Raw genomic sequence first — 26807 nt, forward strand, 5'->3', positions numbered from 1 at the left:
GGATGATTGTCACAGAAGAAGGATTAATAAATATTCCACCAAAACATTTGCACCTGCAGTGAACTGACTAATGCAATGCAATAAAATGCATGTTAGAAATAAACACATTATTACCTTGCAGTGACTAACACTGTAGTACTTTCAAAATAGGAGAAATAAACTGAAACTCAAATGCAACATGTTACACAGTGTAATAAACCATCAATCATGAATCAATTCCTCCTGAAGTTTAGGTGCATTAGGTGTGGCTCTGGAACCTTTTTGGAGTTTGCGCTGAGCCATTTACAGTTATCTTGGAAGACCCTTAAGGTAATAATGAGAGGGCTAACCTGAAGCCCATATTCTGTTCTGCTGAACAAGACACCACCACAGCATCCATTATTACTCAGGATCGCTGTCACACTCACTCACCACTGAGTAATAGGAAAACGTTAGATGGTCATCCAAGGCCTTTCTAAGATACCTAGACATTTCACATCTGTAATGTGGTCAAACCGAACAAACGTAACACCAGATCACAGAATAGTTTAGCTTTAAAAGTTCCTCATGCAAAGACTGAACTGTAGAAGAGAAGCTTCCAGTGCCACGTCATTTACTACTGGAATGAACTGGGAAACAAACTTATGTTTAAGACACTCACTCATCTGCAGAAATTTTGTTTTATAGAAGAACTTTGCATTTTGTCTGATAACAGTCAGTGCTTCTTCTGCATTCAAGTAACAATAAAACAGTGCAACTCTTTCAAAATGCAAATCTACAAAGTGTCAGATACAAGTGAAATGTGATTCCAGTGTTTGAAATTTAATCAAGACAACAAACCAAATAGTGCAACTTGCAGTAGTAGCCTTGACATAAAAAAGTGGGCTAAAAAAACCCCACAAATTACATCACAACAAAAGTTTGACCATCTAAACAAACTCTCCATTCAGGTCTTAATGACTTGTCTGTATCACTTGGACACATTCACCCAGAATCTGGACTAAGGTTAAAAAAAAAAAGTGCTGTTCTGAGGTTGACTTTGCAGACGTGTCCAGATAACTCCGCTTTCCCCATTCATGAGACAAACTAGTTTAACAAGTACTGACACCCCAACCTGGGGGATAGAGTAACTCTTTATACATTATATATCTGAGAGTGTCTCATTTTACCATTAATGAGTACCGGACAGCCAAAGCTGGACCTGTGTGGGATTGATGCTCTTGGGAGAATTTGAAACTTCTGAACTGCAATGTGACAGACTCTCAAATACATCAGTACACTTATTAAAGATGAAACAAACAAACTGCACTAACCCCACATACATTTAAACGCATTCATTAACCTGACAAATATAGTCAAAGCATGAACAATAAAAAAAGACAGCAGTTGGTATATATTACAAGTCAAAAACAACAACACCAGACAGCCCTTCACCTGACAAGCAGCTCATTAAATATTATGTAGATCACACATCACCCGCAGTAAATTCAGTCCAGACCAGTAGAACACAGAGCGGTTGAGTGAAGGTGGAGCTTGATTTTACTCACGCATGGCTGATTTTGAGGCTTTTTAGGTGTCAAATAAAGTGAATCACCGCTCCAGCTAGCACCTATTATTGCCTACTAGCTTATGATAACCACCGTCACATGGTGATGGCAAAAGCCACACAGTTTGTTTACTGGTGAGGGCAGAACAGCACAAGTGTCATGTCCACAGTTAAGTGTCCTGTTCTGCCCCCATTACAGGTGGCTACTAGAGCAGCCTCCTCCGGGTTTTACAGGAAGACAAATTCATCACTGTTTCTTCTGTTGTTACTCCTGCCCAGTTTTCCCGAAGGGAGGATGTGAGCTGCAGATCCACTGTGATTGCTGCTGTGACACTCAAGTCCATAGTCCTGACCCTGGCCATCTACGAAGGTAAAGATAGGGTACTTCTCCTTGGATGATAGGGCCTGGGAGGACAACAACACCCCTTTAAATAGACAGTCTCAAAATGCACCATGGGTGGTTCAAAGAAAAAAATGTCCAGTCGAGAGAGTCAGGGATATCCCTTAAATACCTCCAAGCCATAATTAATAAACCAACAATTATTTTCATTATCAATTAGTTATTTTCACAATAAAGTGTTTGCTTTGCCTATAAAATGTATAGAGGGGTACGATTAACATTCTTTGTATTATTAATTTCCCTGAATAATTCATTATTTGGTTTGTATATCAAATGGCACAAATAAAAATAAAAAAACTCACATTATATATTTATGTATTATATTAGAATTCCCAGAGGCCAATGTGACTTAATGACTTTCCCAATCATAGCTCAATAACCAAAGATATTCAATTAATATCAAATACCTAATTATTAAAATAGTGGTTGAATAATTATCTGTCAATGGTCTAAGTGCATCAAACCCAAGTTGTTTCAGCTCCAAATGTTTACATATAAAAGATATGACTTCAAATTACTTGGCGGTTTGTTTTTTTTTATTTGACCAACAATAAACATTTTTAAAAGGCTCAGTTTGCAGTGATATAAAACGTAGCGGGGTATAAATCAAATTTAAGATGCTTTAACCAGTGAATGTTTGATAATGAATTAAACAATTAATGATAAAACTTGTTTCAGCACTGCATGATAACTTGACTATGAATGTTTGGTATTTATTGCCATCAAATTTACAGTCAGATAGTGGGAGGAGGGTGTAATAACTCACCTCGCTAACAGTGGAACACAGAGACTCAAAGTCCTTCTTGTTCTTGGCATAAAAGCCAATTGTACAGCTGGGATCCATGCGGCTAAAGGGCATCTTTTTGGGAGAGCTACAGTGGAAGGACTGGACAGTGATAGGGGAGACAGAAGTCATACAATAAATGTCTATAAAAGTTCATAAGTAGACATAATGTACACTCTTTAATAGTGTGTACAGTCAAAGCATTCAATTAGAAAGTCACAGTGTCGGAAAGCAGTGAGGGGGCAGGCAGACAGACAGAGACAAACACATAGAAACAAACATGTAAAGGACAGACAGTGCCTCAAACCTCCAGTGAGAAGTTGTCTTGTGTGACATCCACCACAGGTTGGCAGTAGTGAGGGTCCAGATACAGCAGCTGCTCGTCTGACACACACACACACACACACACACACACACAGGAGAAATGAGAAACCTGCCAAGTGCCACTCACTCACTCAGCTGTCACATACTGCATCAGTGATTAACGAGTCTTCCCTTTCCAATGTGTTTCTGTAGACTCCTCTGTGCGCTTTTTGTTCACAAAGTGCTTCCGATGTGTGAGTTAAAGGGATCCCAGTACAAACACAAGCACAAGTCTCACTCAAGGTGCATGTGAGATGCCACGTGCTGCACACACTACGCTTTTGGTCAGTGCCACTGCTTGCATGTCGTGGACTAATTAAATCTGACCAGCACAGAATCAAATATCTCACAGTGATCGACCGGTCAAGTCTGATCACGCTGAAAACCGGCCATTTCTGGTCGATGGGTGCATCTCTAGTTGGGCTGTGAAACATACAGTGCCTTGCGAAAGTATTCGGCCCCCTTGAACTTTGCGACCTTTTGCCACATTTCAGGCTTCAAACATAAAGATATAAAACTGTAATTTTTTGTGAAGAATCAACAACAAGTGGGACACAATCATGAAGTGGAACGAAATTTATTGGATATTTCAAACTTTTTTAACAAATAAAAAACTGAAAAATTGGGCGTGCAAAATTATTCAGCCCCTTTACTTTCAGTGCAGCAAACTCTCTCCAGAAGTTCAGTGAGGATCTCTGAATGATCCAATGTTGACCTAAATGACTAATGATGATAAATAGAATCCACCTGTGTGTAATCAAGTCTCTGTATAAATGCACCTGCACTGTGATAGTCTCAGAGGTCCGTTTAAAGCACAGAGAGCATCATGAAGAACAAGGAACACACCAGGCAGGTCCGAGATACTGTTGTGGAGAAGTTTAAAGCCGGATTTGGATACAAAAAGATTTCCCAAGCTTTACACATCCCAAGGAGCACTGTGCAAGCGATAATATTGAAATGGAAGGAGTATCAGACCACTGCAAATCTACCAAGACCTGGCCGTCCCTCTAAACTTTCAGCTCATACAAGGAGAAGACTGATCAGAGATGCAGCCAAGAGGCCCATGATCACTCTGGATGAACTGCAGAGATCTACAGCTGAGGTGGGAGACTCTGTCCATAGGACAACAATCAGTCGTATACTGCACAAATCTGGCCTTTATGGAAGAGTGGCAAGAAGAAAGCCATTTCTTAAAGATATCCATAAAAAGTGTCGTTTAAAGTTTGCCACAAGCCACCTGGGAGACACACCAAACATGTGGAAGAAGGTGCTCTGGTCAGATGAAACCAAAATCGAACTTTTTGGCAACAATGCAAAACGTTATGTTTGGCGTAAAAGCAACACAGCTCATCACCCTGAACACACCATCCCCACTGTCAAACATGGTGGTGGCAGCATCATGGTTTGGGCCTGCTTTTCTTCAGCAGGGACAGGGAAGATGGTTAAAATTGATGGGAAGATGGATGGAGCCAAATACAGGACCATTCTGGAAGGAAACCTGATGGAGTCTGCAAAAGACCTGAGACTGGGACGGAGATTTGTCTTCCAACAAGACAATGATCCAAAACATAAAGCAAAATCTACAATGGAATGGTTCACAAATAAACATATCCAGGTGTTAGAATGGCCAAGTCAAAGTCCAGACCTGAATCCAATCGAGAATCTGTGGAAAGAACTGAAAACTGCTGTTCACAAACGCTCTCCATCCAACCTCACTGAGCTCGAGCTGTTTTGCAAGGAGGAATGGGCAAAAATTTCAGTCTCTCGATGTGCAAAACTGATAGAGACATACCCCAAGCGACTTACAGCTGTAATCGCAGCAAAAGGTGGCGCTACAAAGTATTAACTTAAGGGGGCTGAATACTTTTGCAAGGCACTGTATAAAGCAGCTGAAACGTCCATTCAGAATGAGCTGGTTTGCTGTTGACATGAGGACTGAGCCATTAGCATCAGCAAAAGCTTCATATAAACACATCTACAGTCATTTGTAGTGGTTGCAGTAAAAGGATGCAGCTTCAGTACAACCATGTCTTTATAATGCTACAAGCACAGCTCCCTTTCTGAGGCAGATATTGCCAACAAAAATGTTCACTGGCTCCTGTATTGTTTACCCAGAGAACATCAAATCCTTCCTCAGAATAATGACTGTTATTTAATCCCTTCCTTCCTTTAATTGCTTCAAAAAGCACAAAGAGGCCGTTTCTCACCTTGGAAGCCGATGAAGAATAATGAATGCTTTGGTTTTCCTCCGATGATTCCAATACAACACTCCAGCTTTAGGATGTTCTGGAAATGAACACCACAGTTTTTAATACAACTTAAGTGCTAGAACTTAAAGGACAAGGCTGATTAGTTTCTGTCGCAAAAAGACCAAAGCAATAATGAATGAGCTCCATTATTATTTGTGTATCCAGAACCTTATTTAGCTTATTTTTTGTGCCGCTGAGCTTCAATGTTTCCTAAAAACGTAACAGTGAACCACACCTTTACGATGGGCAACATGTTTCCTTATTACTATTAATGGCTGCACAGACCAATAACACTGTAAGGTGGAGGCAATTCTTAACAAAACACTACTCTACCAACCTTGACACATTCAACGTAGGAGGGGTTGAGGGCTTCCCCTCCCAACCGGACAGGCACCAGTATGATAACAGACTTCCAGGCTTGGCTGGACCGTTCTGCAGGAGTCTCACTTAGTGACAGATCACACAGACGCACCACATCCTCTTTGTACACTAGAAAGCAGATACGTGATGAGATATATGACTGCATAAAAATGCACACCAGACAACTTCTTTGGGTGAAATATTTCCATAGTGTACATGTTGGAGCAAAGCAATAATCACACTGATGCCACTGAACTGAGCGCTCACAGGGGTAATTACTAAACTCAACAAATATCTATTCTGTAAGTCTCACCTGTACAGTCCTGAGCCACATACACAGCCAGGTTGTGGACTACAGAAGCTGTGGCTACTGCTTTCCTGAAAAATAAATACATTGTCATAAATCTAATCAATGTTCAATAGTTTCACATATAGAAATCCTTGAAGAAAACAGTAAGAACAAAGTCTCTTCAAACACAGAGTCCTTACCGTAGTATGTGGGCCACTATGGAGGGTCCATACCAGTCACCAGCCTTCTTCCCTGAACTTTTACCAATCTCCACCAGCTGGTGAACCCCAAAAGGCGCTGGGGGCTGGTCCCCGAACCAGGTGACCAGTCTGTGGTGGATGGGCTCTGCTTGCCTGTCCCTTGCACACTCAGGTCTCGTCCACTGGCTGCGTCTGGGCACATTATCACTTGGCAGGGACCTCTCAGGGGTGTTGGACCCTCGCGGAGAGCCAAAGGAAAGAATGGGCACCCCTACGGCCCGAGCTGGGGAACGTGGTCTGAACACCTCAAAGTCCACATCGGTTAACTGCTGAGCATCTGGCCAGGTCCAATCTACAGAATACAACTGCTCTTAATAAGCAAGCTAAATTTCTGGGGTATTTTTTCCTTAAACTTCACTTGTCTCTAGCTTTAAAGAATCAGAGAGCAGATGTCTTTGAATTATATTAATTAGCATCAGAATGAACCAATAATAAAAACATGTTTTAAATAGAAACCGAGCAGAAAGCAGAAGCTGCACACAAGGAACCCGAGAAAACCACAGTCAGCAGAAAAAATGATAAGTAAGACATTAAACGTATGTGAATAACATAAAAGAACAAAACAGAAAGATAAAGAGCAGAATAAACTAAGACATATAAAAATTAAAAGAACACAGGAATTTGACAAATGAAAGAAAACTGGATTTTCTTCATCTGTTTAGGCAACATAAGCTCAACCAGCCTGTTAAAAGGTGCTGAACAGCTTTCACATACCACTCAATCCATGTAAATATACCGATACATTTCTATAGTGAGTGTAAAAATTTGGCAGAAACACAAACCTCTAGGCATCAAATGAACCAGGAGTCCCTGTGCCAGCAACATCTGGCCACTGCGCAGCATACAGCCCCAGCCACAGTCTGTGGTCAAGGTGGAGCCCTCCAACTGAGGAAACTCCTTCCTGTAGGTCAGCCAGACCCTGGACACAAAAGCCAGATGAAACCGCTCCACTTCATCTGAGACGCAGCAAAACGGAAGGAAAGAGACAGAAAAAAAAGAAAGAACAGAAACAGTTTATGATGATTATCTGACATGACAAAGATAAGCTTGCATGAAAATTGTGTAATCAAAGACAAGGAGGAAAGCTGTATTTGCTTTTGCTTCTCCTGCTGCTCTATGTTCTGATGTTAACTCGGCAGACTTTCAAAAGGTTTGTCATTGTGGTGCACCAACACACACATCACTGCAACGCCCGGGGCCTGCTCTTTTTAAAGTTTCCCTCTCTATTGAAAAAATACTGCATTCACTCAGCATCAATGGGGCCTATACTGAGCCATACTACATGTTATCTGAGATGCAGGTGTATTTAGAACTTACCCTCACTGTTGAGCAGATAGGAGTGTCCCAGGACAGTGACTGGTGAGATCTTGTTAAAGGAGGTTTTAGACTTCACAGTCCAGCCTACAGAAAGAAAGAAACATAAGAACATCCCAGTCACTGGAGCAGGTTGAGAGAAGCTTTGTCAGATGCTGACAATAAAATACAAACCTTGACATGTTTTATGATATATAAAGACAAAAACATGCAGCCATCCACACATAAATTAGGAATTCATAAATTAACTAACAACAAACCATATTTGACATTGTTCCATGCTGACATCAGTTTGGCTTTCAGCTTGTCCACCTCATCAGGCTCTCCGGTCGCTTCTCTGCTGGCATCTGGAGTCTGAGGGGGTCTGAGAGCAAAGCTGCTTTGCCGCTCCATGTGCTGCTGCCTCCGGCTGTCCACCAGCTCATCCTGCATCACTCCCCCTGTGTACTGTGCTGCGCTGGGGGAAATGGAGTTCATGCCGCTGAGCCCTCACAGCTGCATTCTGGTGCTCCTCATTGCAACAGAGAACCGACAGGGAAAAAGAAAAGGAGACAATGAGATAGCTGAAAGTAGAACTAAAACAGTACATTGAATCACATGGATGCTTTTTCTCTAGACTGTACTGGGAAATGGCACCGCGAATACTAAGGAAATCCTCACTTCCTGGAAAACTATACACAAACGCAATATTGTCAGAGTAAACTGAAGTTATTTCAAAATTCAAGACACACTAAGGAAAGTACCAGTGACTTTTCCACCTTCCCCGAAACTGCTGGGTAGGAGCTTTAACAGGGAACCTTGTGTAGTCATTTAACGCAATGAACATTTTCGTGGGAAGGGGAAAAAAAAAAAAAAATCATGTGATTACCATTACACAACCCACATGTCCGGTTTTTTTATAAGTGTCTGGGAAAGTCATGTGATTTATGGTGGCTGTCAACATTCATCATTTTACATCAAGCTGGTCAATACCTAAACATATTAAAGCAACTCCAGGGCACATGTATCGCCTGTCCGCATTAAAAACAAAGTTAAATGGCTTTCTGACCGTCAACCACACAGTGATTTCACTGTATTTGACTCACTGGTAGAAACAGTTTTTGAAATGTCTTAATATACTTACTATATTTGCTTACTTTTTTCCTCAAACACAACATTCAAGCATAATAATAATCAAATGGCCACTATACCCCAACACCTAATTTAAATATAACAAATTCACATAAGATTAAAGATTCATTAGCTAACAACAAAGTTACCTACTGTACCTGCTGTAATAGCCGGTTATGCTGCTCGACACCTTGTAGTGGTTTGACTCATGTCGATGATTTCCTCTCACCTCGCCCACGACCGTAGTCCTTTCGACTAAATTCACTGTACTATTGGCTTGGCTAACTTTAGTATTTAAGGACGCTAGCCCCGGCGCCAGCTACCTAGCATTCAAACCTGACTGACCAAAACTTGTCAATAAAACACAGCTGATGTCTACATGGTAAGCATCCCACCATTTGATACACGAGCTAATATGTCCACACTGCTGTGAAGATAATCCAGTACATTGCGGATTTGTTTTTATGTCCAGCAGCCCCCACTTTAGCATCTCCCTTTGCTTCAATCGCAGAGGACATTTACTTCCTGTTGTCCTTTCCTGATGCAACGCCATTGGTTGGAGTAATCATAGTGAGAAACCTGATTGGATAATATTCCAACATGAGAGATTAGCAGTATGCTTTACTAGCTTATGCAGGGTGTCATAGTATCATAAACTTGTTTGTCGCAGATCTCATTTTCTGCAATAATCCAAAAGCCTATGGAGAAATCCCAGTGGCTTATTGTCGAGGGAACCCACGGATATGTTATGCTACCTGTAACTTTTGGGTTGGCCTACAAAAATACGTCATTCCCCACGAACTGTTACAGTTACAGTTACTGTTATAAGGCTTGTTCGAGACGAACTGCGCCTCGCCTGGTAGGCAGACGAGAGGGTACCTGAGAGCAGACAGTCAAGATGGGCGCACACTTGACTGCAGCGCCGATTATGAATGGTATTTAGGCGTGAGGACTATGAGGACTGATCGGACCCAGGCGGACTGAATCAGGCTCAGTAGTTGTTGACAATCGGCAGATAAAATCGTGTGGTGTGTGCCATGTACCGATTCTAATCTTAAGAACCAGTCGCGGCCAGCCGTTCCCATAATTAATTTTAAACTTGTTTAATATTTACTAATGATATCGGCGATCGATGACGTCACGTACGTGTCTACAGAGGGAAACATACCAGGTTAATAAATAATAAAAACTATAAAGTTTCAAGAAAGGTGGTTAAAAGGACTGTAGTGCACCAGACACCTAAAGTGGAGGGGAAACTACTGAACTGTGGCAGGAGAATGAACGCTTTTACAACATGAACTTAATTAAAACACATACCACAGCAGGGCTGATGCGTTTCAGTTCCCTCTGTAGCTGTGCAGTCCGCATCGTTGTTGTCTCTCCATCCAGGATCTCTTCCTAACCCTGCGCCCTCCTCCCTCTTTGTGTTATTTTCAGCACAAACTGAGGTGTAAAATAGATATAAATCATGCAAACCGGTTGCGTCCATATTTGTTTTGGACACGTGAGAATTGGCGTGACCTTGCGGATTTTACTGGCTTGTCTGCTGCCAAAACCTCCAGTCATTAAGGCTGCTCGAGATGACCCAGATCTGCACAGAACTGGTCACCGGCGATCGGCGCACAATGAAGGCCGGTTAATTTTCTGTTCGACTTGATCCCGACTTGCTCTGACGTAATGCTCACGTAGTCAACGATATTCTCACGGGATCGAGACTGCTGCAGTTTTTGGAGCCAGGCGTCCTAATTCTTCTGCACCGACTGTAAGAGCTCATTTGAGAGCTGATTGATTGAGATGTTGGTTCAATAACAGTGTAGTTTCACATCAAATCAAGCCTGGTCAGCTCAGATACAGCAGCAAACTGATATGATGACTGCTTTGTATGAGAAATGTAGCCCACATACATTTTCAGACATAATATTTAAGCAGTAGTATGGATATCAAGAGAAATCAGCATCTTATCAGTCATACAGAAGAATGTCATTAAAACAACAGCTGTTTGACCCTGAGTAGAAGCTGAAAAGTTGGGTTTGATGACACTTTATTCATGACCATAGTGCCTCCACCACTGCGAAGCACCTTGTCAGTGAAATGTTCTGCCACGTTGATGCGCCCAAGGAACTGCACAGCAACCAGGGACAGAACTTTGAGGCTGAGGTGTTTGCTGAGGTCTGTCAGTGGCTGGGTATCAAAAAAAGACTTGGATTATGCCACTGCATCCAAGATGCAATAATGGAAAAATTAAGGGTCCTTTACATGTCTTAGTGGTTATTTTGTGCCTCTTTAGTAAGCTGATTCACTTTCCAAATAGAAATGTTAACTCTTGGGCCCTTTGGCTCCTGGGTCTGTTCCCAGAAGGACAGTGGTCCCCAAGGACACTTTGACATGTGGACTGCAGGCACCGAGATTCAAACCTTCAACCTTTCAGTCAGGAGACGGCTGCTCTACCCACCGCACTGTTGCCTCCCCCTGAATAGAAAGACTACTCAGTAATCCTGCAATATCTAAGAAGAAGGGGAAAAAAAGTCAGAAAGATGGGAGGTTTGGAACAAATCTCAGACTTTTATTATGCTGCACTTAAGGTGTCTGCATCTGAATCACATCTGTCACAAACAAAAATGCCCCAATGATACAAATAAACACATTATCAGTGACTAGAGAAATGTGGAATGTTATATATGGTTGGACTTTCGTGTTCATTTGTAGAATCCATATTTGTATACAATATATTTACTTTTTCTCCAAATTAACTTGGAAATAACAGTAAATGAGGATTTTCTTTAAAATAAAGTGCATATTTACTACTGTCTCTGTCAATCACAAAAAAAAAAACAAAACCAAAAAACCCTGAAATGGTCAAACATGTAACACTAGTTCTGAACAGACACTATTGATAGGCAAAAGACCTGAAAGTGAGCTGTATAAGATTACATTGCAGGTAGTTGTCTTAATCAGGTGATCAGAGCTAACCTGACATCTCCTTTAGTTACATCAAGATATAAAAAAACTCCTTCCTATCAGTACAGTATGACACAGTATACTGAAAAACATTAATCCCTATTCCAGAAGATATAATTAACAGTCACATAAAGAATACAGAAAAGAAAGGGATCCGTGTTTCAAGTGTTCATTTGATAATTACTGCAAGTATTTTGTCATCAGAAACATAAATGCATATTCAGTAAGCTTCTGGCTAATAACATCCATTCTACACTAAGTCAGCATTCTGGGCTTCATTACACAAACTCTCATCCCAGAGGATTTTTAATAAATGCTTTATGGAAACATGTTGAACAGTGGACACTGTGAACCACTGGAGGGCAGTCGAGTACCATGCTGAATAAAAACACACTGGCTAATGCATGTACTGGTTACTGGGGAGCGGAACATCACTGGTACCTCATGAAACATTATTATGAACAAGGATGGACTGTGAATAGAATCCTTCTTTTAAATTTAAATAGATTAAAATCTATTTATATTGCATAAAAAGATACATTGAGCAATGTTTTGTATTAATAGCTGCCAATATAATAAATTATAAACAACTTCCCATTTGGTTGCTCAACACAAAGACCGGTGGCAAATGAAAGGAAAAGGTGCTGGGCCACCACATGCCACCAATACAGCGTCAGTTCACCTTGGCATTGATTCTCCAAGTCTCTGAAGTCTACTGGATGGATTACCACCATTCTTCCAAGCGATATTCCCTCATTTGGTGTTTTGATGATGGTGGCGGAGATGCTGTCTAACACATTGCCTCTGTAATCTCCCACAGTTGTTCAACTGGGTTGAGATCTGGTGACTGTAAAGGCCACAGCTTATAATTTACATCATTTTCATCCTCATCAAACCACTTAGTGACCCCTTGTGCCCTGTGGATGATTACACAGAACAACTTGGTATTGATTTTGCAGTGACCCAAACCATGCCACTGTCTGCATTCATTATGTTTCTCCACTCACCTAGTGACATTTTCCCTTTAATCTGTCATCATTATGTATCTTTTAGATAAAAACGACATTTCAGTCTTTGAACCTCTGCTTTGTTGTTTACATTTGTAGAGCTTAGAAGAAAAAAAATCATCAAACCACTGACAGAATGTAATTTTTAACAATGAATCAAATCTGGAATGTTACCCAAGTCCATACTGTAAACAAACTAAACAGTTTAGTGACAGAATTCCTTGCATTCAGCTGTAACTGAGTTGCATAAGATTATGTACACTGTAGTGTTACAGATGTGATGACTACAATCAGTGGGAGAGGAACAGTAGTTGTTTGTGTCCTGCCAACATCTGACCCTTCTCTGCACTCCTGCTGAGATTACTGATTCAAAATGCCTGTACCAGTAGGCTTTATAACAACACGTGAGCAATGCATTAATCCATTCTATCGAGTGTGGAGTATCCAATAACACAGTCACTCTGACTACATTATAGAAAACCTTGTTTTTACATTTTCACTGTGATAAACCATGCCCATATCCACTAGTGATAGAGCCCTTTAACAAATACATTATGCTATGCATTATGCTACATGCTATGACTGACTGCTTTTCTTGTTGTGGCCACACATGGGGTCACTGTGCTTATGACAGTTTTTTACATGTGCCCACATAAGTAATCATTTGTATTCCTGTGTGATTTGCTAATGAAGTAGCAAAGCATTTAGCAAAACCTGTAAGTGTTGTCAGATCCTTGCAGCTCTCTGTTCAGTTCCAGGTTGTCTTCTGTCGTGACCCTTTGCCGAGTCAACTGTGCTGAATGTAATTCTCCCTTGAAAAGACATGTACATGCTCAGACACTCCCAAACACACTCATGTCCCAGTTTATCAAGCACAGGGGATTTAAATGCATGAAAATTAGCTGCTGACATTGCTACCACTGGCAACGTGAGCGTGAGTGTGTGTTGGCTGTAGTCAGAAGTAGAGGGAGAAAAGGGCTGTGGTGGGGCTCCTGCGAAGGAGAGATAAGTGTTGCTCCTTGCTTTCCTGTGCAGCAGGACACAGCCTTCAACCACCAGAAACAGACCCAAGGTGACTTCAGATGCACAAACACACAAACACACATAATCCCCTGCGACAGACAGAGCTGGACAGAGCTCGATGTGACGTCTGCTGACAGAGTGCCTGCTCTGGCTTTGTCTGACTGTGCACATCAACAAAGAAAGAAAGAAATGAGCTTGTTGCTCACCCACTGTAGCCAAACCGATGCTGTGTGTCTTTTGTGTTGTCTGAAGAAAATATAACAACTCAAGTGTGCCTTCGTTTATCCCACTGTTCCATTGTCTTGATTGATAAGCAGTAAAAGAAGAAAGGGCTGGTTGAAAACAGAGTGACTGGATTTGGTTTTCACAGTATTCAGCATGAGTTGATCGGTAAAGCACTTTTTGATCCACTTGTATCTATTGTACATGTACAGTACATACCATATGACATGCGTTCACATACTGTAGACCCACATACGTATACATCTGATAGTGTTCCACATTATGTTGTTAAATAATTTATAATAGAAAATCAACAGTTAATGCACCTTTACAGTACACTTTAACGCCTAGTTTTAAGTTCAAATCAGTCAATGACTGGAATCAATAAATAATTTATATACTCTGAAAATGGAATGTACATTTTTTTTAAGTGCTTGACTTTTGTTGCACTGTTCTTCCAGAAAAGGCATTTCTCTTGTTGGTTTTTTTTTTTGTATTCTAAGCTAAAGTTCTATTTAGGGACCCCATGGGGTCACATTTTTGGTGGGCTGCTACCTGTCGGAGCCTTCTCTAGCGATGACCCAGCAGGACTCTGGGTCACTACTGCAGCTCCAACAACCACTCGACCTCCAGCAGGAGGGTCAGACTTTCCTGCTGTGCCTCCCTGCTTCTCCTCTGCTGCCTTAGTCTGCTGATCTTTGCTCTTGGCCCCTTCCTGGGAGCCGAGCTTGATTGGCCCGAGGACGTTTTTGGCCACAGTGGTCAGCTGGCTAACGAAGCTCGTCTTGTCACCAGGGGACATGGGTCGTGATTTACAGAGAGAAGGCCCGCAGAGGGAGGGGGTGACAGCAGTAGGGGAGGGAGAAGGGGAAGGCGAATGCTCCTCCACCACCTCCAGGCGACATTTGTCCTCCCAGTCTAGGGTTCCGCGGTAGCAGTTGACAGGCCCGAGCCCCTGCCTCACCTTGGCCAGCGAAAGTGGCTGCCCATGTGGTGGAACAACGGGAGCGAGGACCCGAGCTTGAAGTTTGGGGCTTTTAGAGCCGAGGTCTGGAGTCCTTAAATCACTGTTCTCAGCTCCAGCCTGTCTCAGGCTGTCACCCATACCTGATGGTTTAAAAGTTTTGTTAATGCTCAGAGGCCCTGATGTCACTTTATCTGGAGCAGCAGCAGAGCTCTTAGTAAAGGGAGCATCAGGTAAACCAGGCCTACTCTTGTGGTCACCTTCCTGCTTTGGTTCACTTCTGCCCCCTACCTGCTCCTGGAGATCTTTACTATTAGACAGTAAACTTGCCTTGGGGTCTAGTTGTTTTTGAGTTAAGTCTGCCTGACCCTGGGGGATCTTTTCAGCCACCTTCTGACTACCTATACTTCCTGATGCTTTGGTAGAATTTGTAACTTTAGTAGTTTCTGCACTCACTCTGGAGCTTTGCAAGTTCAAGGGCAGCTCACTTGTTTGAGGTTCTCTTGTTAAAGATGACTGCGAGACTGTTGCTCCAACTCGACTTGTCCCGGTCCCTGTGTCCATGTCTTTCTCCCTCTCCCTTCCTCTCTCCCTCTCTTCCCTCTCCCTCCCAGCCAGCAGTGTTTCTCTGCTAAGTGGTGACTCTTGTCTCCCTAGTCTCCTCACAGGTTTCAGCATACCAGTCTCTGGTGTAGTGTAGGATGAGAGCAGGGGTGGAGGATTAGGGGGCAGATTTTCCCCTTCTGTCTCGAGCAGGCTCTGGAGCCCGAGCTCACAGAGGAAGGCATCTTTACGGTACTCAGAGTGCTGCACCTCCAGACTGTGCTTCCTCAGTGGACCTCCCAGCCCTCCCGTGGAACTGGACTGGGTCAGAGGCGAACCCAACTTCTCTGCTGACTGTACCCGTTTGAGAAGAGGTGACCGAGGGGGCTCGGCGCTCTTGGGCCTGGGCCGTACCACCGGCGGAGAGGAGTGAAGCTTGACAGGGAAGGACTGGGTGGTATTGGAGCTCCCCACGGTGTGGCCTGGCAAGGGCGGAGGTGAAGACTGGGTAGGGGAGGGTGTGTGGGCCAGTGGTGATAAGGGGATGTTACCAGCAGACTTACAACGAGCAGAGCGGTATTGGCGGTGGAGTTTAGGTGACAGGCCATGCAGGGAACTGGGTCTCATGTGCTGGGAGGGAGCTGGGGAATTTGGAGTGCTAGAGGCTGGAGAGCTGCTCTGTGAGGAGGCACCTAAAGGACCACAGAAGGCAGAAAACCTCACTTAAAATACATAAACTTTTGATTAAAAAAAATTGAATGAATTTTGGCTTCTTCTGGCTCCAGGCCATATACTCTATTTTGGAATTAAAGCTGGAAAACTCTCAGTTGCATGTTCTAAAATATGGCTAGTGTTCTGTGCAGGCTTTAAACAGGAACATTTCTATAATGTGAATTGATCTTAGAGCATTTCTCTTTGAGCACTTGCAAGTAGAAGTTAAATTCCAGTATCCTACCCAGGTATGAGGGCTCGGGTGTGGAGCGGTAACCCTGAGTCGGGGACCGGGCAGACAGGCTGTGAGTTGGGGACCCAGGAAGGCTCTCACTCGAGGACAGGCTGCGATTCAAAGAGGACAGGCTGCGGCTAGTGTGCAGCAGATTAGACTGCTTGGTGATCTTACGGAACAGGGAGCTACGCTTCTTACTGCAGGATGGGCAGAGAACGAAAAGACAGGACGAGAGAGGAAAGTTTGAAATAGGACTGACAGAAATAACATCCATTCATCTATTTATTAAATTCACAATACCAGTGGTTTTGCATGATTTAGCACATTAGCTACAAGTTATATACAAACTGTAGTCACAGCAAATGTGTTGCTTTATTTTGCTGTGTGAAAGTTTTGAAAACTCTCCTTGTTGTTGCATTCCAAGTAACTGTGACCTTGCATTAATGAGCCATGTAGCTGGAAAATCAAGGACAAAGGACAGCATAGACATTGTGGAAAAAAAGATCATTTGTATTTAGTTGTTCTGGCATTAAAAACAAATGATCAAATTCAGATTCTGCAGACCAGTGGAGTTATAACTGTTAAATACCGATTGATTAACAGTGACAACTGATAAAAATGTAAGTTTTCAAGTCTTTGCAACTTGATTTTTGCAGTATACTCAAATTAATATAAATCTACTAGAAAATTGTCAGCAGTAAAGTATAATTCCATTATTATATATACTGTTATTTATTCTGTCTTTTGTCAGTCATTTGTAAAGCACTTTAAATTGACCTGGCCTGTATAAATGGTCTTATACCAATAAAATTGTGATTTATTGATTGATTATACTTGCTATTTTTATTCATACTATACTGTGAAGTATAACACTGTGCTTTAATATACATGTAGAATTAGTGTTATAGTATGATTTGTAAATAAAAACATGAAAACCTCCAACCCTTAATTTGGTACTCTCACCAGATACAAAGACAAACTCCTCTACCCTCCACATTCTGTTAATGAAACATGAGATCAGTACCGCTGTCATAGCCTGTGTGTAAGCTCTTACCTGTCCTGGCTGTCCTTGCCCATGGTCCTTTTGTTTCGTCGGGCCATCTTACACTTGTAGCTGGCCTTGCGGGCAGGACCCACTTTAATGGAGGTGTTTTCAAAAGGCGTAGTTGTCACTGTCACCTTGTTACCACTCTGCAGAGCAGTGACACTGCATTAATTCTACACTGATACAGTGCTGAAGTTATTTACTGCAACTAAACCGACCAGCTAACACACTGCCATTATTCATAAAATTAGTCAGTCAAGATTTGGTCTGGAATATATTTGGATGAGGCTGCAAATACTTTGTTTGAATCGACAACTTTAGACAACTAAGTAGCTGCTCTTCAACAGCAATGGACAACACAGAGAAATAGTGATTTTACCAGTGCACAGTGAGAATGAAGGGATGTACTGCCTCCTACCTTGAGGATGAGCTCTACTACTTCAGTGTGGACCAGACCATGGACAGGCTCCCCATTAACATGAGTGATGAGGTCACCGGCACACAGGCCAGCTTCCTGGGCAGGACCGCCGTCCTCCACATGCTAATACACACAACACATCCAAGCTCAAATTCACATATATGTAAACATTCATATTATAGTATTTACATTTCAGACTTCAATCAATCCCAAGATGAGCCTGAACATTTTCAGTTCAGATGGCCCATATCTGTGTGCTGTCAGATCAGTAGATAATATCAGTGCACGCTTATTACTCTGAAAGTACTTGAACAGGAAGAGAGACCACATATTCAAATAGCTGGAATCTCCTCCTCTTCTGGAATCTGTTTCTTGTTTAATGCTCGTTGTTGTATGCAATGCAGACGCCAGACTACCCAAACACAAACCCAAAAGTCTCAGCACAAGACTCTCTTAATGTGAGCTCAGTGACTTCAGCTCCAGTACGAAACATCTGCAAACAGTTCCTACTAGTTTAAGTCTCTTACCCAAACAATGTGGTGCACGCTGTAAATATCACTGTCTCCAATGTAGACCCTGATGGCCCTGAGGGTGAAGCCGTACTTCTTTCCAGAGCGATGGATAGTAATGGGGGAACGCAGCACGCTGACTACAGGGCAGAAGTCCCTGCTGGGAGAAGAGTCGCGGGACGAGGGGTTGGAGGAGAACGAGTGAGGAGACATGGGGCTGGCCAACGGAGAGAAGCCACCATGCTGTTCCACTGGTAGCAGAGAGAGGGTAAGGAGAGAAAACAGATGCTGTATTATTGCGCCATAAATTAATATTTCCTAAAGGGTTTCATTCAGCTCTCTCCATGTGCCTCTCACCTGATGGTATAATGACAGACAGGGCAGTGGCAGAGGCTGACTTGATGACCTTGTTGCCAGGTCTGGAGTTGCGTTTCTCTCCATCACCAGATAGATGCTGATGGCGTGCCCTACGAAGGACCAGGTCATTGGTGGCCCGAGGCCCCAGAGGGTCATACAAAGGAGTCATCACATCACGAGTGGCTACAGCAGGACCAGGAGATAATGTAGTGATAGTCGTGGTAACACCTGGGGTCTCTCCGGGTTTAGGGGGCTTGTCTGTGAGGAAATTACAGCTATAAGTTTGAAACAGCACTAAAGAGGTGAAAATGACAATGCAATAGTAACTACCCACTGACTCAGCAGTAGCCATCTACAGTAATTACATACCTCCTACACCTCTTACCTCTTTGCTTACTCTGTCTGCTTTAGTCTTTATCACTTTCTCTATTGCCCTCTCATTCATTTCCTCTCCTCAGTCCTCACTACCAGCGGGACCTCCAGCTGCAACACACCTGCTCCGTTGATCTCTTTCAGACTGGCCCTCTGCTCCAGTAGGCTCGGTGAGGGAACACAAGTCCCATCCAGTGAGGTTCCACGGAGCTTGATGGTCACCTGGCGGGACAGGAAGTCTGGCTCAGCCTCTAGAGGTGAGGCAAAACGATGTGTATCCATCAGTGCTGAGAAGCGTCGCCGAGCACCCAGGGGAGGGCTTGCATCCCCCTCCATGTAGAGAGACTCTGAACAAGACAGGCGCTTCCTGCAAGACAGTGACAATGACCAAGTCACATAAGGTGATACAAACTGCGTCCTCTCTTACATCTGCAATGAGCTGTAGCTGCAAAAGGTGAGATAATACAGATACAGTAGTTCCTACTTGATATGTAAGAAGGGAAAATCCAATATGTAAGGTAATAAGTGATGAGTCACCTTCACTGTATCAATTTTTCTAAAATGATGAATGCAGAATGTATAAGCAAATTATTTTACTTTACGCCTGAATGTTCCGGATATACTTTCTAAAGATCAGGGTGAAACAGAGTTATGAGAAATAATAGTGAAAACAAGCAGCTTCATAACAAATCCAAACAACACTGACACATTACAGGCATATTGGGTTTCTGTGAAACATATGAACCATCAAAGCATTTCCATTCTCCTACTTTTCAAACTTGGGAGAGGTGGGATCTGTTGCCTGTTGCTGATTCAAAGTGAGTGTGAACTCTCACACAAGGTTCTTTTTATACAGCACGTGTTAAAATTGGTGTCAGCGAGACAAAAAGCAGTTATTCATGCACAGTGGGATATGTGACTGCTTGGCTGCTAAAAAAACCCAAAAGAAAACAAAACAAAAAACTTCAGGAAACCACCTTCTGAACATGCACAGCCCTAACTTATGTAAGAACACCTTACCACACTCGGCCTCTGAACCTCGCCATTTAGGAATCACTCACATCTCAGGTGATCCGGTCCTCCAGCTCTTGTCCCTCATGCTGAAGCTGCCCAGACTCTCTCTCTTAGTCACCTTGTCCTCCCGTGGGCCCTTGTGCTCCCGGCGGGACACAGAGGTCGTAGCTTTCTGCTCCAGCTGAGAGAGATGCTCCATGCTGCTGTACACCTGCAGGGGGACACAGTAAGGTCAATAATCCTTTGGTCTGTTGGCAGGTATAACTGCTCTGTGTAAATATTGCTGGTGAGACCAATTTCCAAGTTACAGCTGTATAATGCAATTGTCTGTGTAATTATTGATTTCAGATATAAGCCTGGTCTACCATATATTTTGGTCATAAAAGTTTATATCTAGCTTACAACAGCTGCATATGGATGCTCTATAGTAGGCCAGTTGATGTCATGTAGTAAATGTTTATTTGAGGGCATCAACCTTTAAAGTGTGTAGTAAAACTTACCTGGGTCTTTCTTAAGGAGCTTCTAATCTCCTGTACCTACTACTGCTCTGGTTTCCAATAGAGTTTTAATATTAAATGGAAAAAGTCTGACTTTTGCACATTGACAAAGTGAACATTCGGAATCCTTGTATTTTGGCAAGAAATAGTCAGTATTTATATACTGGCACTGTATAATGGCTACTGCAGGTCTTTACTTGTCCAGCCGGTTATAACCACATCTACAGTTCAGATGGGATTATTGCTTAAGTGATACAGCTGAGTCTGTTTGATTCTCAGTGACTGACATAGAGCTAAAATGTACTTTTTTAATGTAATTGATGAAAGATGTGGAATCATTTTAAATGGAAATGACAGTGTTGCACAGTATAGAAGCTGAATGAATGAATGACAGTGTCGTAAGACTTATGGAAGATACTGTACAATTAACTTTTTCTTTTTGGACTTACTGACTGTATTAGATAGATATATGTGTGTACTTTCACAGTAACAGTTTACATCTGTATCTATATCCAGCCACTTGTTTTTCTGTTTATTTTCTAATAAAACATACTGCAATATACATTGCCCGGCCACTTTATTAGTCACACCTGTACAATTGGATGCACTTCAATGCAAAACTTCCACTTCCCTTCAGAGGTGTTCCTAATATTCTGACCTTCTCATGTATGTAGCTGGGGAGACACCTCCAAGTATAATGTAGTCCAGTACATCACCACCTTTAACTATGACCTCAATAATAAACATATAATTGAATTTATACATTTATGACAATTTCACCAAATACTGAAACAATATGAGCTTCATAAACACAGATAAGGTGGAAGTGTTGCAAAGAATTGCATATGTAACCGGCGGAACAGGCGTACCTAATAAAGTGACTGGGCAATGTACATACCAGAAAAGCTCAATTCAATTCATATTTATTTGTATAGTGCCAAATCACAACTAAAGTAATCTCAGGACACTTCATAAAGTAAGGTCTAGACCCTACTATTGTCACTATTATTATAGGAGCTCAGTTAAGAGTTAAGATCTTGGTTAAGAATCTTTGTGTATCATCTTCACATGCACACCATTTAACGTTACCCACCAGTCTCAACAATAGATCCAATATGCTTCTTTGTACATTCACAGGAAAATAAACTGACTCCCATTAATATGTGTATGACTTAAAACATGGCAAAACAGACAAAAGGACACAAGAAATATGACACACGACACTGAAAATCACCATAGCTTGTATGTGTTCACCATGTGTGAGCACTGTCCACAAAGACATGCACACAGTTGCACTGTAAGGCTCCCATTGTGTGCAGAGTAAGGCACAGAAAAACTAAGCTGTGTGGAGGAGGACAACAAGATGAGCTAGATTAAAGGAAGCAGCGCACCATGGAAACAAGTATCAGCTGAAGACACAGCTGTCTCCTCCGGAGGAGGAAAACCAAAACAATAACAACAGCCAGAGCCAGCTTCTTACTTTATTTCATTTAAGAAACATCACAACGCTGTAAATTAATTTGATAAAAAAATAAAGCCGCTGTAAGCGCTGGCCAATTACTTATACAGTGTTAGTTTGCTTCAAATTTTTGTTTTGAAGTGAGATTATTTGTTGTAAACCCTTTGGGATTTTAGAATCTCACATGCACAAAGGAGACGTGCACTTCCTCTTTCATTCCTTTTACCACCCAATTACATCCTTGTTTGTTAAGTAGTTTGATTCTATATGAATGAAAACCATTGCTTCTATGTAGTACGTCCTAAACATAAGCCACAATCAAATACTAAAAAAGATATGGCAGAAGTAATAGGTGAGTTGATATTAAATGAGCTAATACCTTAAAACATTATGGCCCTGCTGTAGTAATAGCCAGGAGAAGGAATAATGAGACAAATGTTCATGAAGTGTCTCAAAAAAGCATGTGGGGACATTCACATTACAAGTAAACATGCTGTACCTGTAGTATATAACACCTTCTAGGTTTATCAGTGAACTTTGCTGAATAAATTTACTGGTTTGACGACAAAAGTTTGTCTTTGAGACCTTATTGTTTAATTTCTTGTTAAACATTGTGTCTTTTAACATCTTGAGATACTGAAAAAAGTAACACATTTGCCAAGTTATCCCTTTCATTCTGTGCTTTTCAGATACATCGATACAGGCCCATCTCTAACAATTACTGTAACTTCATTATCAGTTAACCTGCTGATTATTTTCTTGAATAATCACTTATTCAGGTGCAGCTGTGCAAATAATGCAATTCGCCACAGGATTCAGCAGGCCCGCTTTATTCACTTTACTGAAAAGTCACTGTCACAACGTTCCAATGTGACATTATTAAACATCTTGTTTTTCCTTAACCAGCAGTCCAAAACCCAAAGATATTAATTCCACAACTAAAACAACAAATCTTCACAAGCAGTTAGGCTGCTGCATTTATTAATAAATCAACTAATCATTGCAGCACAGACCTCATTATGTGGGTGCATTCAGCAGAGGTCTTTGTTCACATGCTTTGCTTGACTAAGGCTGCTAAACAGCCCTTAAACTCTATTTTCAAAAACATCTCATTTAATTGAAATAGGCTCCGCACTGAGGCATTTTCATTTTACTGAAGCGCTCCTTCACAACCTCACGACCCAAACATGTGAGGATGGACCAGATGAGACACGAAGGAAAGCAGATGGAAAGACAGAGTGAGGGTGAAAGTGAGAAGGAGAGAATAAAGGTGGGGGAGTGGAGAGAGGGGGGAAATCCCACTCGGAGGAGAAGCGTGACAGAAAGAACACACTGGCACATAGAGAGAGAGAGAGAGAGAGAGAGAGAGTCACAGATCAGAACCTAATCTAAATGAAAGGCCGGGTCATTAAACATACATCTGCAGACTGGATAGGGGCTTCCGTTTTAAAGGTACAGTAGATGGACTTGAGAGGCTTGAAATAGAAACCAAAGGCAAGAAGACTACGAGGGGACAGTGTTACAACAGCCCAATTAGAGTGTTTGAACTCCAGGCTTGAGACCTGAGCCCAGCCTCCCGGTGACACTTTCTGAACAGTATGACCTCATTTTAGTTTTTCTCCTTCCTCATCTACTCCCTTCAAATAGTCTCAAGTGCCAAGTGATTGAGTGTTTGTGTGAGAAAATAAAACAAGTTGACATAATGGGGAGAAAAGGGAGAACAGAATAAGTGAGTGTGAGAAACAGATGAAAGAAGAAAGGATGCTAGAGAGACAAAGTCAGACCTTGCTGAAGCGAGGAGAGCAGGAGGAAAACTGTCTGATCTCCACCGGCTCATCGTCATTGGTGTCATCCTCGTCGTATGTATTGATGTGGTGATAACGATCTGAACGGGCTGGCAGAAGAGGGAGGGAGGGGGGAGAGAGAGGAGGTAAGATATATGAGCTGTTGGTTCAAAAGAAAAAGTGCAGTTCTGCCATTTCTGGCATGGCGGCAGAAAAGTTATTGTACAATTCATACACCTAATATTGATGGAACAGATGTGTGTTACACATAATTCCAGACACACATACTATCAAAGTAGCTGGTGTCCTCCTCTGACTCCAGGTGTGGGATGAATTCCGCCTTCTGTCTCAGTATACTGTTCCAGTCCAGCTCAGTGAAGAACGAGTGCTGCTTCACCTCAAACGCTCCACCTGGTGGCAGGGGCACAAACACAACCACCTGTCAGGTTCATGCAACAGTATGGGCTAAATCTCAGTTCCCTTAATTGCATCCATGTTTCCCTCATTTGCATCTTTTCCTTGTGTTTTAGTCCCGTCCCCGTAACATGCAAGGAAAAGATGCAAGGCTACAATAGCGAGGAGAGAGGAATCAAGAAAACATGTTTTAAGAGACATGAGACGTCTTTTCCTTTCATACTTCATCTGACATGTCCAATCACAAACTGACATCCAATAAATGGTCGTGTCAGTCTACAAAAGACTTCCAGGAAAGATGCTCTCATGTATTCTTACACATGGCTCTCCCAGACAGCCTGGGCAGGCTTTTGGGTTGAGTGAGGATCGAGGAGCAAGGAACAATCAAACAAGGGACCTGGGATTTACCCATGGAGTGAAAGCTAATGATATATTTGTAGAATGCAGAGTTAATTTCAGGGTGTGACATAATTGCCAAGTTTTCTACATAGTGTTAGGAAAAGTTCTCATTAGAGGAACAGTTTGCCATACTGGAAAATACTAGTAATGTGGGATACTACTCATTTTCTGTTCCCATCCGATACCCATGCTGGTATCACCAATACCAATACCGATACTACAAGAAAATGACAAAGGAAAACATGGGTCTCGACAACAAAGAATGATGGAGAAGAGAAGTAATAAGGCATATTTATAATGGATGTCTGCTTTTATTAACAACATATGGTGCCACCCTGGTCACTTTACTGTGAAGGGACATTTTTCTAGTCAGGACATTGAACTGTAGCCTTGGGACAACGTCCATACTGCATACCCAGGAAGCTTTCACATGCTATCATACATGACATCCACTCTGTTGCCATCAGACTCCAGACTGCACCTCAGTGCTTTCATGTTTTTCTTGCAATGTATTGCATTCCTTGTATTCTTGTTTAATTATAGGTCATAACTTCCACAATCTTGTGCAACCACTGCGTAGCAATGTCCCTGTGAAGATTAATAAATATTTTCTTATTCTTTAGTGGCTCATGCATTTTCAGAGCCATAGTTCGCATGTGACTATGACAGGCAGAAGGAGAAGTAGTTCCTATCAGCTGGGTAGACTGTCCTGGTGATAACTTTATACTGTGTCCCCTTCTGATGATAAAAGGCTGCCCCAAATTACTGAGTTGATATATCAATCTTTTACTAGAAGAATCGATACTGGAACAGGAAATGCTGGGATCGAAGTATTGATATTCCAGGATTGGTCTGGACATCACTAGAAAATTAAGTGAAAGTTATCACTTTCATGTTATATGAAGATCAACGCTGCTCTAATGATTGTTCCTTAAAAATGAAGCTACAGACTGCTAGCCTAGCAAATAACTGGAAACGGGGAAACAGCTTACTTGGCTTGTCAAAAGTAAAAAGGTAGTCTCACACATAACCACACTTAAAACTACAACTTCTTGCTTTTACACTTTTATATGGATTAAAGAAATGTGCTGGTACAGTGTGGAGATTCTCTTGTTTTCACACACAGCCAGGCTAAGCTAAACCAACCAGCTGCTGCTGTAGCCTCATATCCAGCAGACAGACCTTAGAATGGTAGAGATGTTCTCAGCTACCTTTCATCAGAAAGACAAATAAGCCTTTTACCCTATAATATCAAATTGTTTTTATCCTACTTTGTATCCTCAGTCTTGTTGCCAAATGGATATAGATAGTATGTCTAAAGTCAAGTAAATACAAATGCAGGTACCTGTACCCAACCTCACAAGAGGGTTGGTCTGCAGCAGAGCAGAGATGAGGGCCTGGGCATCCGCAGGCAAGGCGTCATCACCATCTGGCCAAACTATATCATCTAACAGAGACAGAGCAAAGGGTCATAGTAACGTGGCAGAAAGAAACAGCTCCATTTTGAAGTAGTTTCCAAGATGGCAAATCACAGCCTATGGCAAACTGCTGTAAAACTGCCATTAATACTTGCATCAGGGGGGAAAAAGCATTTTAGTTGGAGCAGTATTTAAAATCTTATGGCCTAAATATCTCTGCTCAGGCTACATCATATGCATGCATGGCACCAGACAGTTTAGAAGGAAGAGTAATGTTTTATTAATCTTTAAAGCATATACACTGTGGTTTCTAAACTCTGTGGTAGTCTGAAAGTCTTACTAACGTAGAATGAGCAATTACTATAAAAGAAGAGTCTAGTGGTTTGATTTTGATTGCTAAAATGTGCAGTTTGAGAGTCTTCAAAAAAGGGTAGAATATTATGAACGTTTACTTCTACTTCCTCACCTGTAATGACCTGTCCGAACAGCTCCTCAGGAGTGTCTCCAAAGAAAGGCACACAGCCCACCAGGAACTCATACAGAATGATACCCATAGCCCACCAATCCACCGGCTTCCCGTAGCCTTGACGGAGAATCACTTCTGGAGCGATGTACTCTGGAGTACCACATACCTTAGTGATGCAGTGAAAGAGGAAGCAAGGCAGGCAGAGTAAGACAGGAAAGTAAGGGAGTTACATAATCCAAATTCTCCACATTAAAGAACATTGATTGTAAACAGTTTTCCACACACACTCTTTTACTGTAAGTACCACTTTATCAAAACACAAAAATCACTTTTGTCCC

The 26807-nt window shown here is 42.0% G+C and overlaps 2 protein-coding genes across 7 annotated transcripts in view; both read right to left on the bottom strand.

The window, feature by feature from the left end:
* Positions 1-593: 593 nt before the first annotated feature.
* atg4da (autophagy related 4D, cysteine peptidase a) lies at positions 594-10420 on the bottom strand. 3 transcript variants are annotated; one of them, XM_020596959.1, is made up of 11 exons: positions 9972-10420; positions 7805-8072; positions 7548-7631; positions 7013-7186; positions 6171-6522; positions 5995-6059; positions 5659-5810; positions 5280-5358; positions 3017-3093; positions 2692-2811; positions 594-1930 (listed from the first exon to the last, which is right to left on the bottom strand). In XM_020596959.1, the coding sequence occupies exons 2-11, from the start codon at positions 8019-8021 to the stop codon at positions 1754-1756; spliced, it is 1497 nt and encodes a 498-aa protein (XP_020452615.1). In that variant the 5' UTR covers positions 8022-8072; positions 9972-10420; the 3' UTR covers positions 594-1753. The 3 variants fall into 3 exon arrangements, with proteins under 3 accessions (XP_020452615.1, XP_020452614.1, XP_020452616.1); XM_020596958.1 differs by lacking the exon at positions 9972-10420 and adding an exon at positions 8813-9222 and having other exon boundaries at positions 595-1930; XM_020596960.1 differs by lacking the exon at positions 9972-10420 and adding an exon at positions 8288-8401 and having other exon boundaries at positions 595-1930.
* A 630-nt stretch (positions 10421-11050) lies between these two features.
* The window catches only part of LOC109958382 (microtubule-associated serine/threonine-protein kinase 1-like), a 64942-nt gene continuing 49185 nt past the window's right edge, over positions 11051-26807 (bottom strand). For all 4 annotated transcript variants that reach the window (XM_020596955.1, XM_020596954.1, XM_020596956.1 and 1 more), the window contains 12 exons: positions 26470-26635; positions 25931-26032; positions 24061-24183; positions 23773-23882; positions 20080-20243; positions 19141-19385; positions 18647-18904; positions 18308-18540; positions 17781-17903; positions 17372-17508; positions 16327-16514; positions 11051-16063 (listed from right to left, as the gene is read on the bottom strand). In XM_020596955.1, the coding sequence (XP_020452611.1) occupies positions 14397-16063; positions 16327-16514; positions 17372-17508; positions 17781-17903; positions 18308-18540; positions 18647-18904; positions 19141-19385; positions 20080-20243; positions 23773-23882; positions 24061-24183; positions 25931-26032; positions 26470-26635 (3516 nt within the window). In that variant the 3' untranslated portion in view covers positions 11051-14396. The remainder of the gene's footprint in view (positions 16064-16326; positions 16515-17371; positions 17509-17780; positions 17904-18307; positions 18541-18646; positions 18905-19140; positions 19386-20079; positions 20244-23772; positions 23883-24060; positions 24184-25930; positions 26033-26469; positions 26636-26807) is intronic.

This window comes from Monopterus albus, unplaced genomic scaffold (assembly GCF_001952655.1).
Source record: "Monopterus albus unplaced genomic scaffold, M_albus_1.0 scaffold32.1, whole genome shotgun sequence".
NCBI lineage: Eukaryota > Metazoa > Chordata > Actinopteri > Synbranchiformes > Synbranchidae > Monopterus > Monopterus albus.

Bases quoted from the DNA above. Each gene is read 5' to 3' on its own strand.
- atg4da (XM_020596959.1), bottom strand. From the start codon at position 8,021: ATGAACTCCATTTCCCCCAGCGCAGCACAGTACACAGGGGGAGTGATG. The intron at 2,812-3,016 runs GTTTGAGGCACT...ATCACTGTCCAG, and splicing joins AAGACAACTTCTCACTGGAG to TCCTTCCACTGTAGCTCTCC. The intron at 1,931-2,691 runs GTGAGTTATTAC...TTGTCCTCCCAG, and splicing joins TGTGTTCCACTGTTAGCGAG to GCCCTATCATCCAAGGAGAA.